Genomic DNA, 13,214 nt, shown 5'->3' with positions numbered 1-13,214 from the left:
TGATATTTAATTGCCTAGGTAAAAGTCTTTGCCCTTTTCCCAATTTTGGGGTGGTAGCTGGTGATCTACAAGTAGTGAAACTGGGAAAATCATCGTGGATAGCATGAATTCATAGAAAAGCTGCTTCCACAGAGCACCAGAAAGGGCAGAGGGGAAGGCAATATATTCAAATTGCACACCCCAAACCAATGTACTTTCTAGATTAAATAAAGATGCATGACTGTTTTCTTGTGACACTCATTTGAATGGAGCTGGGCCAGGAAACATGAGGAAAAAGCAGAAATTAACACCAGGAGGGGAAGGAGCTACATGTGAGGACTAAAAGCTTCTGGATGAAAAAAGGAAGCCAAGGCAAATTCTACAGTGAGCTTTATTAAATGCACCATCCTCCCCACACCCACCCTTAGTGGTAATGTTTGCTGGAGCACATTGCGGAAAGAGAAACTTGTTTTACTGAAGCCCTAGGCAAGGGGTTCACACCAGCAAATTTTAAAACAGCTTCTAATGGGTATATTTTACGAATTTCAGGCTACACCCCTCCTCTTCCCCATCACCACCTTAGTATCAGTTTGTACCAACAAAAAACAGAAAGCTTCAGAAATTGGTGGGGAGGAACCAAAATGGTGAGCCGATTAGCAGCGACACAGCCATAAATTCTGGCTCCTCTCCTTTACTGAAGCAAAGCGATCTCTTGACAAAGTTGGTAGTTGGCATATATACCATGGGCTATTTTCTGTTTGTAGGGAGAGAAAAACTGAAATTGAACTCTTGCACCCCTGTTCCATTGACTAGCACCACCACAATCCCATTTGGGGATAGGGCTTGAGAAGTTATAACCCCGATTGTAACATTTTTGTGCAGCTGTGAGGGCAATTTAGAAACTCAAATTAAGCTATTTCTCTTGGATCATGGTTTACATCCAAGTCTCTTAAAGCAAGGGATTAGAGAAAAATAGCTATCTCTACATTGAAAAGTTTCTGATCCTCACAACATGATTGGTTACTGCTACTGTCACTTGCCTCAATATGTGGAGTATCTCAAAACAGATGGAAAGATCAGTCTCTCACGGACACACCATCTTTAGCCATTTCATGAGGCACAGATACAGCAATTACAACGGAGATGTCTGAGAATCAATGAATACAGCTGAGGGACCCATATGAGGGAAATTAGCCGAGACAGCCCTTTTTTCCAGACAGGTGCCACTAGATGTGTGGGATGAGACTCCCAGTATGCTACAATGAGTGCTGGAGACTGTATAGCTTATATTAAAAATGCAGTTATGGTGAGAATTCACAGCGTTAAGTATCGGCATAGGTAGGACTGCAGAACGAACGAGAGGACAGTGGTTATCGGCAAAAATGTCCTGACTTCCCCTCAAGAGCTGGTATCAGTTGAAGGCACTTCGTAGTGTGAGACGGAGGATGACATGGGCATCTCCAAGTCCTAATGCAACATTCAGAGATGTTCAGAGGTATGAGGTATTGCTTGCCAAAGGATAAGAAGAAGACACTGAACTTGACATTTAACAGAGACAAAAGTCATCCTAAGGGACAGTGGATGGGCCAAGGCTAGTTACAGGTGGCAGTGATGCAGAGATGATGCATTGCCAAAGGAGGGGAGTACCAATTAGGGTCATGAAGACAGGCGGTCCCCATCTTATTGAAAATGATGTTAGTAGCCAGTAAAAAAGCATTATCAGCTTATAGTGTTGCCAATTAAAAACTTGGTTATTTAGGACTGACATAGTTCAATCAGGTGCAAAAAGCAGCTGGGCAATGCTGCTGTTGCTCCCTCATGAGGCCACAGAAAAGGCCAGAGGCATCATCCCATTAAAAGTTAAGTGTAGCAGCCTTAGCAGGACTCGTAACAAGTGCGGACGCAGGGCACCACTGGTGTGATTGATCCCAGTTCAGAAGAACACAGGGCGCCCACTCCTATCCAATCAAATACAAGGAGTTGACCTATGTAGAACAGATGCCAAGTCAATTGGAAGCCCATGAAGTGGCGTTTTTTTAAAAAACCTGGCCCCTTAGGACAGTTCACAGTTGCTGTACAAATCTGTGTTCTCTGGAGTGACTCAGAGGGGAGAGATTTTAACATGGCAAGGGATTGGCAGTCTCTTTGAATCCATTAGGGAGGGGTTTCAGCTCAGGTCCTGCTCGCCGATGCTTTGGCGAAGGTATTCCTCATAGAGCTGTCTCTGCAGAAAAAACAGAATTAGTTGTAAGCTGATACACTGGCCAGCCCCTTCTCCTAGCAAGGATATCCCCAACCTACCATTACCCAGAATCCCACACAGGAGTCATGAACCCTGCCTCTCCTAACCACGATCCTTTGGCACAGATGCCAAGCCCTGTGTCATAACTCCAAACCAAATTCCCAAAGCTGTCAACCTTTTTTTCTAGCACCACGTCCACTACGTAGTCTCGCCTGTCCTCCAGCTGCCGCTTCTGTTTCTTTGAGAGAGTGGGCTTTGTCCTAAACAAGAAAGGAGGAGGGATACGTTAGTGTGGTGCATGTCTCCTCTGCACAAGGCTCTCTTAGTGTTAAGTCGAGAGAGCTTCTTACCTGAAAGTGTAACTGGCCAAGAGCAGGAGAAGAATTGAGAGGCCGAGAAGACCAAAGAATACTGTTAAGGTTTGCTCTTCAGGGACAAGACTCCACAGGGAAGCAATTGGACGCTGAAAATAAGATAGTGAGTGTAAGACACAAGAGTTTGTATTCACAGAGGAAATCATAAGAGCTCACATGCTATTTGCTTTAAATATTTTTTTTACTAAAAATCGAAACATTTTATGGCAAGGCAATCCAAATTTCCTACTGACAAAATTGAAATTCTGTGTCCTGCAAAAAATAAGCAATATAAGCATGCATGTTTTAATTATATTAATCATCAACTGTTCTACTATCTAGGCGCTGCCCAAATTTATTTTGTTTGCTTTTTACAGAACCACAGTTGTTTCCCCCCCAAAAAATAGTTTTCTTATTTAAGAAAAGAGGGGAAAAACTGGGATTCTTACTGCACTGAATCCTGCAACCATGTTGCATAGGGGAAGAATTATAGACAGCACACAGCCATAGTTATCTGTATCAAAGTTAACTTATCTAGCATTTATGACTACAGGGTATATCCAGTGAGTCACACTCCAAGGATGCCCATTAAAAATAATGTGTACTATTAACTTAGGTCCATTCTTTTCTTTTTTCTTTTTCCCCCATTATTTTCAGTGAGTCTAGTCTGGGTAAAGCTTGGATACAACCTTCTGACTTATTTCTTCCACCCTCCAGAGATGCACAAGTGAGGAAAGAATGGCAATTTTCTAATTGCTCCTTTTGAAACTTGCTTTCAAACTCTTATACATGAAAGCTAAAATATGGCTTCTCCTCTCCCCTGCCCCTCCAAATGAAAGCAGAGATTCTGCTACACCATGTTACTTTTACACTTGCTCAGAATTGTGGATAATACATGGCTCCAGTCATAAAAAGGGTAATGGAGCTTAACTGAGGAGGCATCCTGAGAAAGCACGGGGGAAAATAGTGATTATGGGGCACTGAGGAGCAATGGGAAGCTGAATTGAGGGAAGGTAAGCAAAAAAAGCACTCACCATGGACAGCTCTAATGCCTGGCTTTGCTCTTCTCCCAATACCAAAGTCCAGAGTTGGCGAGCAAAGGCTGTACCAAAGAGCAAGGTCACGAGGAGAAAGATGGGCAGGAGGCAGCCTGCTAGCCCAAGCAGCGCTCCCCGGAAACGCGCACGGAAGTTGCTGTTTCTAGCTTCACTGGGCACATGGAGAGGAGAGAAAAAGAGCAAAACACACACAACTGGGAATGAGGAAGACCACTACAATGTCCCAGGCACTCAAATCCTGCTACCCCTAATGCACTCATAGATGTCTATTTCCTGATTTCTTCCCCAATCTCTTTCACAATTTCTAGAGAAGATCTCTCCGGCCCCAAACACACGTTAACTAACTGCTCAATGTCCCTCCCACATGTGTTTCACTTCAGGGCGGCCAGGTGGGCTTGCTAACCTGCCTTTTCATCCCATAAAAACTGCACACTCCATTCTTCCACCTGTGATTTGATGCGCTGTCCTGCTCCCTGCCAACTGCTCCTCACAGCCCACCCCTTCACAGACTGACAAGCAGCTCCAGCTCTTACGAGGAAAATGGCAACGTTCAAGACATTCATCTTTCGCTTCCCACAATGCCGCGCTCTTACTTGTCCTCTTCTAGCAAACGCTGTGTGGCCTCGTCGATGAGGTGGCAGTCCCGCTCCAAAGCGTTGAGTGTGTGCTGCACAGTTTGGCTGATTGTCTTCTCGATGGTTCGGCAGATCTCCTCAATCTGATTAACGCACCGGCTTGGCTGAGGGACAGTGTTAGGCTGGTTACACACACCACCATTCATAGCCCATCAACATCCTCCTAGCAAATCTCACTTTTCTCAAACACACCAAGGTGCAACTGTTTTGCATATTTTCTTCCCCCTTCCCAAGGCTTCCCACCTTTTCATTAACTTTACTTCGTGGAGGCCTACGCATCACCCCCACCTCTGAAATGGCAAAGGGTTGCCACTCACCTTATTGGAGTTGGGGATGTAGATTGTGGGCATATCAAACCCGCACTTATTGAGGCCTGGGCGCTTGCAGAGTTCCTGGACAATTTGCATCAGCACCCTCTGTCAGGAAAGAGAACAGATCAGAATCAAGAAAAAAGGGAAAGACCTTGTGCTGCTCTAGGCTGCTTCCCTTATTGAAACAGACATTCTGTCTCCCGTTTCTTGATCATTATCCCCAAGACAACCTCACCCTGTGAGTACCTGTCTGTCACCTTCTGCACCCGCCTCATCAGCCTTGCTGAGGTAAAAATGCAGCTTGTCTCCGTGCCCCTCATTGAGCTTCTCCACAATGTTGAGAGTGCGTTTGCAAAGGGCCTGTCCCATGGGGTCAAAAAAGACCAGGATGAGGTCGCAGAGCTGGCCTGGAAGCCAAGACAATGGCAGAAGAAGGGAGTTAATCTACAGTAAAAGATGCCTTATGCTAAAATATTATCCCTACTGCCACTGTGGCAATGCGGCATTTCTCTATGAATCCTTGCCACAAAGTTTTCTCATCACTTGAAAATATATTTACACAAATTCCCCCAAACACACTTATTACTAATTATGAAAAAAGCAGCAAAAACCTAATTAGGAAAGAAAACAGCAAAAAAATCAATTTCCCCTCCAGATTCCAACCAGCACCACATCTTTGTACCCCAGAGTTTCCTTTCTTTATACCTCCAACCCAGTCCCCCGCCCACACACAGGTCCATTTCCTTTTGAATACTAGCTTGATCCAGAATAACAGTTCTTCCTTATGCCATTTTCTAGATAGGAATGGTGAAAATGTGGCTCTCCAGGTGTCATTGGACTCCAATTCCCTTCAGCCCCAGCTGGCAGAGTCAATGGTAAGGGATAATGGGAGTTGATGTTCAATGACACCTGGAGGCTTACAGGATTAAGAACAAAAAGAAAGCCTGCCGGATCAGGCCAAAGCCCCATCTAGTCCAACACTCAGTCCTCACAATGATCAATCAAGATCACTGTAGGAAGCGTGCAAGCTGAACCCGAGCACAATTCCCAGCAATTGGTATTTAGAGGCATAATGCCTCCAAAAGAGGAATTCATTAAGAGAATCTACAGCAGGAGACAACTCCATTCCGTTTATCCACACTGCTACACTCACCAAACCAGATAAGTGCCCCTTCCACATCAAAAGGATATTTCATGTCTCCATCCACCAAGCCTGGCGTGTCAAGGAAAGTGACCAGGGGGAACTGCTTCTGCTTAGAGGTACAGATCTCAGTGCTCAGGTACTCTGGCACACCTAAAAGAAAGAGGGGAGGCAAAATTAAGACTCTGAAGTAGGTTCTTACCACTGACAGATGCTAAGCACTGTGTCTGTTCTCTACCTCTCCTGAAAACAAACACCGTACTCCAAATCATTCTACCCACTGTGGTGATGTAACTCAAGGTGGCGGAGTTCCACAACACCACATACAGTGGTGCCCCGCAAGACGAATGCCCCGCAAGACGGAAAACTCGCTAGACGAAAGAGTTTTCCGTTTTGGAGGTGCTTCGCAAAACGAATTTCCTATGGGCTTGCTTTGCCCATAGGAGTTCCTGCGGTTCCCCCCCCCCTTTTCTAAGCCGCTAAGCCGCTTATCCGCTAAGCCGCTAAGCCGTCAATGGGCTTGCTTCGCAAGACAAAAAAACCGCTAGACGAATAGACTCGCGGAATGGATTCTTTTCGTCTTGCGAGGCACCACTGTATCTCAATGACTTGATGGCATGATTTCAACAGTCACCCACAAATCCTGTAGATGCCAGTTGCCTGCCTTAAGGAACAACTGATCCAATTCATGTCACCGTTTAATGCAGAGGTCCACTCCTTGCTCTTAATTGTTTGCAACTAACCTTTGAAACTCTGCAAGGCCTGGAAATGGGGGTACAGATGGAGTGTGGCATTACCCTGTAAAGGGGGGGGGAAACAGAAGAGGTTAGAACATAGGATACTGTACTACAGTACAGACGCTATTGAAAAGATCAGACAAAATCATGGCCATAGGTCCATCCTATATGTTAATTGTGAATTCATTATTTAAGTTCTTCAGTTATTCCAGATCGCCTTATCCACTCAACTGCTTATATAAGTGGAACTGATACTGTTACACATTTACAAGGAATCAACTTTATGAGTGTGGCACCACCTATACTTAGGAACTCATTGCCTATTGACATCAGTAATTTCTATATCCTCAGTGCAGAGCATTGTAGGAAGGCAGCCATTTTCTCTTGGAGTATTGTGAATCAGAAAAGGAAATTCTCACCGTGAGAGATTCTCGCTTTCTTCCACTAGTGATGAAGGTGAAACCCTGAGTCTCAATAGCTACACCAGTTCGTTGAACATGCTCCTCAACATACCTGTAGGAAAACATTGAAGGGAGCAAGATGCTTTTGAATGATGGAAATGTCATTGGATCCCATTCCCACCACAAAACTACCCTGGGTATCTTGTAGATTATAGCCCCCTCTTTGCATACTGAAACCAGCCAGTATGAATGCCAACCCTCTGGTACTCAGAATGTCTTGTCCAACCCATCAACTAGCAATAATTCATAGCATAATGTATCTTGTATAAATACCAAAGAGTTCCACAAAAATGACACCTGTATCTTTTATTACTATGTATCAGTGTTAAGAAACCACCCTAACAGCCCTCCAGACACCCCAATGCCTCCTATTCAGCAGCAAAACCTTCCTCAAGTCATCAAACACTTGGGGCGGGGGCTGAACTGGAAGTTTGGCAGAGACTTGAAATGCACCACTACCAAACCCCATAGGATTTTGAATTAGAATACAAAAATGGGAGGTGTGAGGAGGTCAAGGAAACAAGTGAATGTAAGCAAGTGATGTAAAGGTTTGACTTGTTCTTTATCCTTTTTTCTTTTTTCTTTTTTTATTGTGTATTGTTTTTTCTTTTTTCTTTCTTTATTTTGACTGTTATTTAATCTTTAAAACTTTAATAAAAATTTAATAATAATAAAAAAACCCATAGGATTTCCCCAGAGCGCCATGCACCCAGGGCCAGATTTAGGTTTGATGAGGCCCTTAGCTACTGGAGGTAATGGGGCCCTTTATATGTCCAGCTGTCCTGTGTCAACAACAAATTGCCGCTGTTTTTCGTGTTGAATATATGCTATATGGTAATTTAAGGACCTAACAGGTATCTAAAGCCATTTGCCACTGTTGCTGTATGTAGGTTTTTGGTTTTTTATCTTATATTTTGGAAATGTACATCCAGTAGTTTTTTTCCTTTACTTTTTTTGTGGGGAGGAGCCCAAGAGAGTGGGGCCCTAAGCTATAGCTTGTTTAGCTTATACGTAAATTTGATACTGCATACACCCATGCCAACACATCCCTTGGCACGCTACTCTGCTTCCAGCTCACTTGGGTTTGCCGAAAATGAGTCTCTTAATGTCAGGGTTGTGGGTTCGAGTCCCACCTTGGGCAAAAGATCCCTGCATTGCAGGGGTTGGTCTGGATGACCCTTGGGGTCCCTTCCAACCCTACCATTTCTATGAGTCCCTTTGCCCTCCTTTGTATATATCTCTTCAGCTCACCAGTTGATGAAGCTGCTCTTGCCAGCGCTGTGGTTGCCCATCACCATGACAGTCACTTTGCGGCGTGGTGGGAGCAGAGTCAGGCCCAGGCGCCCCCCAATGGACACCAGCCCTGGGAGGGGGAGGGAAAAGGTTAGCTCCTGCACACACACCCCACGCAACCCTTCAGACGCCCCCCACCCCCTGACCCAGGAAGACCCCCCCATCTTTTTGCCCCATCCCCAACTCTCACCATGACCCGGATGCACATAAAGCGAGTGCGCCTCCCGCAGGACCCGCTCGGTCACGGATTCAGACACGCTCGCGGCCACCGGGTTCGCGGCCTCGCGGGGCTTCCCACCCTTGCCCCCAGGCATGGCTACCGGAGAGCGAGGCGCCAACGGAAACGGCAAGGAAGCCTGGGAAGCGGAGCGGAAGCGAGGAAACTACAGCTCCCGAAAGGCACTGCGCGCGCGTGCGCGAAGAGGGGGCTTGTCTTTCCCATAAGACATCGCGCCCAGCAGGTAGTCAAGCCGCGTAGACGTTGCCGCTCTCTTAAGTAGACTCACGTGTACGCAGCGGCACTACAGTTCCCATGGGGCAACGCGGCCTGAGGCGCCTATCAAACCAGGAGCGAAACCCAAAGTGGGTTCAGTCGTGATGGTTGTTTGTATAAACTTCTGGTTCCCGATTGCGGGTGGCAAGAACCTCGGTGTAAGAGGCAATACCCGTGGAAATAGACGCGAACGTGGAAAGCTCGAACCAGGCAGGGACAGGTGTCCCCAAAACAAATTTAGCGTGGTGGGGCTACTTTTTAAAGGCTGAAGGAATAGCATAGATTCGTGTGGTGCAGCTCTCCCCACAAACAGATGTAGGGAGCGCTACACCTGTTGAACCGCCTTTCACATTCCAATCCTATGCAGATTTAAGCAAGGCTAAAAGTCCATTGATTTTCATGGGTTTACCTCCCCTCAACATTCCTGCCAACCTAGGAGTTCGAAAGCACGCAGTGGAAGTAGATAAATAGGTACTGCTCTGGCGGGAAGGTAAACGGCATTTCCGTGCACTGCTCTGGTTTGCCTGAAGCGGCTTAGTCAGCTGGCCACATGACCTGGAAGTTGTATGCCGGCTCCCTTGGCCAATAAAGCGAGATGAGCGCCGCAACCCCAGAGTCGGTCACGACTGGACTTAATGGTCAGGGAGTCCTAAACCTTTACCTCCCCTCAACATAGGATTATGTAACTAAAACCCTCAACAAGGAATCTTTGCTGCAGAAACATACTACTAGGTGTGCCGTTGAACCGTCATTTTATATACAGTGGTGCCCCGCAAGACGAATGCCTCGCAAGACGAAAAACCCGCTAGACGAAAGGGTTTTCCGTTTTTTGAGGCACTTCGCAAGACGAATTTCCCTATGGGCTTGCTTCGCAAGAAGAAAGCCCATAGGGAAATCTCCGGGGACCTCTTTTAAATGCTGGCGGTGGGGAGCAAAGCCTTTCCCCCCCCTCCGGCCTTCAGAAGAGGTCCAGGAAGGCCGGCGGGGGCCGAAAGGCTTTGCTCCCCACCGCCAGCATTTTAAAAGCGGTCTGGGATAGCAGGGAAGCGCTTCCCGCTTTCCCGGACGGCTTTTGAAGGCAGGCGGGCGGGAGCAAAGACTTTCGCCCCCCGCCGGCCTTCAGGAGAGGTCCTGGACCTCTTCTGAAGGCCGGCGGGGGGCAAAAGTCTTTGCTCCCCCCTGCCTGCCTGCCTTCCCGGGAGAGCGGAGAAACGCGCATTTCTCCGCTTTCCCGGACGGCTTTTGAAGTCCGCTGTCCGGGGCGATCTTAAAATGCTGGTGGGCTGCAACGCTGTCGCCTGCCAGCATTTTAAAAAACCCCGGGACAGCAGAGGACTTCTCCGCTGTCCGGGGCGATCTTAAAATGCTGGTGGGCGGCAGCGCTGCCGCCCGCCAGCATTTTAAGATCGCCCCGGACAGCGGACTTCAAAAGCCGTCCGGGAAAGCGGAGAAACGCGCGTTTCTCCGCTCTCCCGGGAAGGCAGGCAGGTTTTTTTAAAATGCTGGGAGGCGGCAGCGAAGGCTTCTCTGCCGCCCACCAGCATTTTAAGATCGCCCCGGACAGCGGAGCAGTCCTCCGCTGTCCCGGGGTTTTTTAAAATGCTGGGGGTGGGAAGAAAAGCCCTTGTCCCCCCCCACCCCCAGCCTTCAGAAGGGGTCGGGGGACAGACTGTCCCCGGACCTGGTCTGAAGGCGGTTTCCATAGGAACACATTGATTGATTTTCAATGCATTCCTATGGGAAACCGTGCTTCGCAAGACGAAAAACTCGCAAGACGAAAAAACTTGCGGAACGAATTAATTTCGTCTTGCAAGGCACCACTGTATACAGAGGCATTGTAGGGAAATCTTCAGGTGTTGGCAAGGCAGATTTTAACTTTTTATATGGTTTTTAGCACATGGTTTTATGTGCAATTGTTGTAAACTGCTCCAATATTTTTTATGGGTGTTTGCTGTTGTGCCACACCTACTGGAGTGAGTAAAATTTAGTGCAGCGTGCCAATATATTGGTCAAATGCCACAGTTCAGGACTGTCAGAAAATGGGGCAGAAGTTCTAGCATTATACTGTAATCAGGAAAACTCACACAATACTGTCCTATCTAAATGCACCCTTCAAATCTGGGGCGCCCCACCCTTTTTTGCCCCCAACATGACTGTTGTCTGCCAGGCACTCAAAAAGATGAGTGGGACCATTTCCTAAGCAATCCAAAGTTCACAGGTGGAGTCGTATCACCAACTCTTAACAGGTACTTCTAAATTTTATGTAAGTCTGGTTACATATTACATACATGGAAGGGAGCCAAGTGGGCTTGCCTGTTGAGAAATGTGGATTTTCTGCTTGAAGACTGCCAGAGAAAACAGGAGGCAATCCTTGTCAAAAAACACAAGGAAGTAGGAATCGTTGCCCACCTTTCTCCATCATGGCCTTATCCTCCAGCAACAGACTGTCTTGCCATTTAGAAGGTTAAAGTGCAGAGAAACAGACTCTGTTAAAGTGCAGAGCTAACTGTGGTTAAGAAAGTGAAGTACCTAGGGATCAATATGACGGCTAAAAACTTGAATTTATTTAAAGAGAACTATGAGAAATGTTGGTCAGAAGTCAAAAAAGATTTAGAAATTTGGTCAAAATTGAAGCTTTCCTTGTTGGGCCGGATTGCTGCTATAAAGATGAATGTATTGCCAAAAATTTTGTTTTTGTTCCAAAATTTACAGATTGTGGACAAGATGGACTGTTTTAAGAGGTGGCAAAGAGATATTTCTAAATTTGTCTGGCAGGGCAAAAAGCTCAGAATAAAATTTAAAATATTGACTGATGCTAAAGAAAGAGGGGGGTTTGCCCTGCCAGACATGAAGTTGTATTATGAATCAGCAGCATTCTGCTGGATGAAAGACTGGCTACTTCTTGAGAACACTGACATTTTGGATTTGGAAGGGTTCAATAATGCTTTTGGATGGCATGCATATTTATGGTACGACAAGGTAAAAGTCGATAGAGCATTCAAAAACCATATTGTCAGGAAAGCTTTGTTAAATGTCTGGACAAGATATAAAGATTTACTGGAAAACAAGACTCCAAGGTGGCTATCACCTATGGAGGCTAAGGCTCTGAAAAAACTTAATATGGAGGCTAAATGGCCAAAATACTGGGAGATATTAGAACAAGATCGAGATATATTGAGATTGCAGAGTTTTGAGAAACTGAAAGATAAGGTGCGAGACTGGTTACATTATTACCAAATAAGAGAAGCCTTCAATCTGGATAAAAAAATAGGCTTCCAGGTGGAAAAATCGAAATGAGAAATAGAATTGTTAGAACCCAAAACCAAGAACTTGTCAAGAATGTATAACTTGCTGTTGAAATGGAATACTCAGGATGAAACGGTCAAATCAGCTATGATTAAATGGGCACAGGACATTGGTTATAACATTATGTTTGCTGACTGGGAAAAGTTGTGGACCACCGATATGAAGTTTACGGCATGTAATGCCTTAAGAGAAAATATTATGAAAATGATATATAGGTGGTACATGGCCCCAGTCAAGCTTGCAAAAATTTACCATTTGCCTGATAATAAATGTTGGAAATGTAAAGAAACTGAGGGAACATTCTTTCACCTTTGGTGGACTTGCCCAAAGGTTAAGGCTTTCTGGGAAATGATATATAATGAACTAAAAAAGGTATTTAAATATACCTTCCCTAAGAAACCAGAGGCCTTCCTTCTGGGCATTGTCGGCCAATCGGTGCCAAAGAAAGATAGAATACTCTTTATGTATGTAACAACTGCAGCAAGAATACTCATCGCAAAGCTTTGGAAGACACAAGATTTGCCCACTTTGGAAGAATGGCAGATGCAAGTGATCGACTACATGGAGTTGGCAGAAATGACTGGCAGAATCCGAGACCGGGGAGAAGAATCAGTGGAAGAGGACTGGAAGAAGTTCAAAGAATATCTACAAAAACATTGCAAAATGTTTGAATGTTAAAATGATGTTGGATATAAAAATAATATGGCATTAGGAAATTGGTAAAAAGAAATATGCAAAAATGATGTGGAAAAGAAGGGGTAAGACCAGAGCATTATTATGTTGTGATTAAATAAATGATATAAGGGATTAAGTTATAAATGAACATGTGAAATAGTGTTTAAAAGAGAAGGAAAGTAAATGCATAATAGGTTGAAGTATACAACATGGAACAAGATTGGAAAGAGGGTAGGAAATTGCTAAAATTGATTGTGTAAAGGAGAACACAGAAAAGGGAGATGTGAGGAAGTCAGGAAAGAGGGTTCTAGAGATAGTAAAGGCAAGTAATAATTTTTTCTCTTTTTTTTTATTTCTCTTTTGTTATGTTGTGCCGTTTTTGACTCTGTTTGTTTTTCTTTTTTGTTGATTGTTGTTATTGGTGTATCTTCTTTGACTCTATTTTATTATGAAAAACCTCAATAAATATTTAAGAAAGAAAGAAAGAAACAGACTCTGGGCCTCCATATGACGTTGTACTCCAATTCCTA

The 13,214-nt window shown here is 45.1% G+C and overlaps 1 protein-coding gene across 1 annotated transcript; it reads right to left on the bottom strand.

Moving 5' to 3' along the window:
- Window positions 1-352: 352 nt before the first annotated feature.
- On the bottom strand, window positions 353-8,604 carry LOC309326871 (uncharacterized protein). The gene is made up of 12 exons (XM_081835903.1): window positions 8,401-8,604; window positions 8,169-8,280; window positions 6,876-6,969; window positions 6,463-6,517; window positions 5,732-5,872; window positions 4,825-4,985; window positions 4,585-4,683; window positions 4,226-4,371; window positions 3,609-3,783; window positions 2,572-2,684; window positions 2,397-2,481; window positions 353-2,203 (listed from the first exon to the last, which is right to left on the bottom strand). Exons 1-12 carry the CDS (start codon window positions 8,522-8,524, stop codon window positions 2,147-2,149), a joined length of 1,362 nt encoding a protein of 453 aa, XP_081692029.1. The 5' UTR covers window positions 8,525-8,604; the 3' UTR covers window positions 353-2,146.
- Between the last annotated feature and the right edge of the window lie 4,610 nt (window positions 8,605-13,214).

The sequence above is a fragment of the Podarcis erhardii genome, assembly GCF_964252035.2.
Source record: "Podarcis erhardii genome assembly, chromosome: 13".
Classification (NCBI taxonomy): domain Eukaryota; kingdom Metazoa; phylum Chordata; class Lepidosauria; order Squamata; family Lacertidae; genus Podarcis; species Podarcis erhardii.
The sequence above is the reverse complement of the archived record's forward strand: the minus strand, read 5'-3'. Positions and strand labels throughout refer to the sequence as shown.

Excerpts from the sequence above, each read along its gene's own strand:
- LOC309326871 (XM_081835903.1), bottom strand. The coding sequence starts at position 8,524 with ATGCCTGGGGGCAAGGGTGGGAAGCCCCGCGAGGCCGCGAACCCGGTG. Across the intron at positions 5,873-6,462 it reads GGCCTTGCAGAGTTTCAAAG|GTGTGCCAGAGTACCTGAGC; the intron begins GTTAGTTGCAAA and ends TCTTTCTTTTAG. Across the intron at positions 2,482-2,571 it reads TTGGCCAGTTACACTTTCAG|GACAAAGCCCACTCTCTCAA; the intron begins GTAAGAAGCTCT and ends TTTCTTGTTTAG.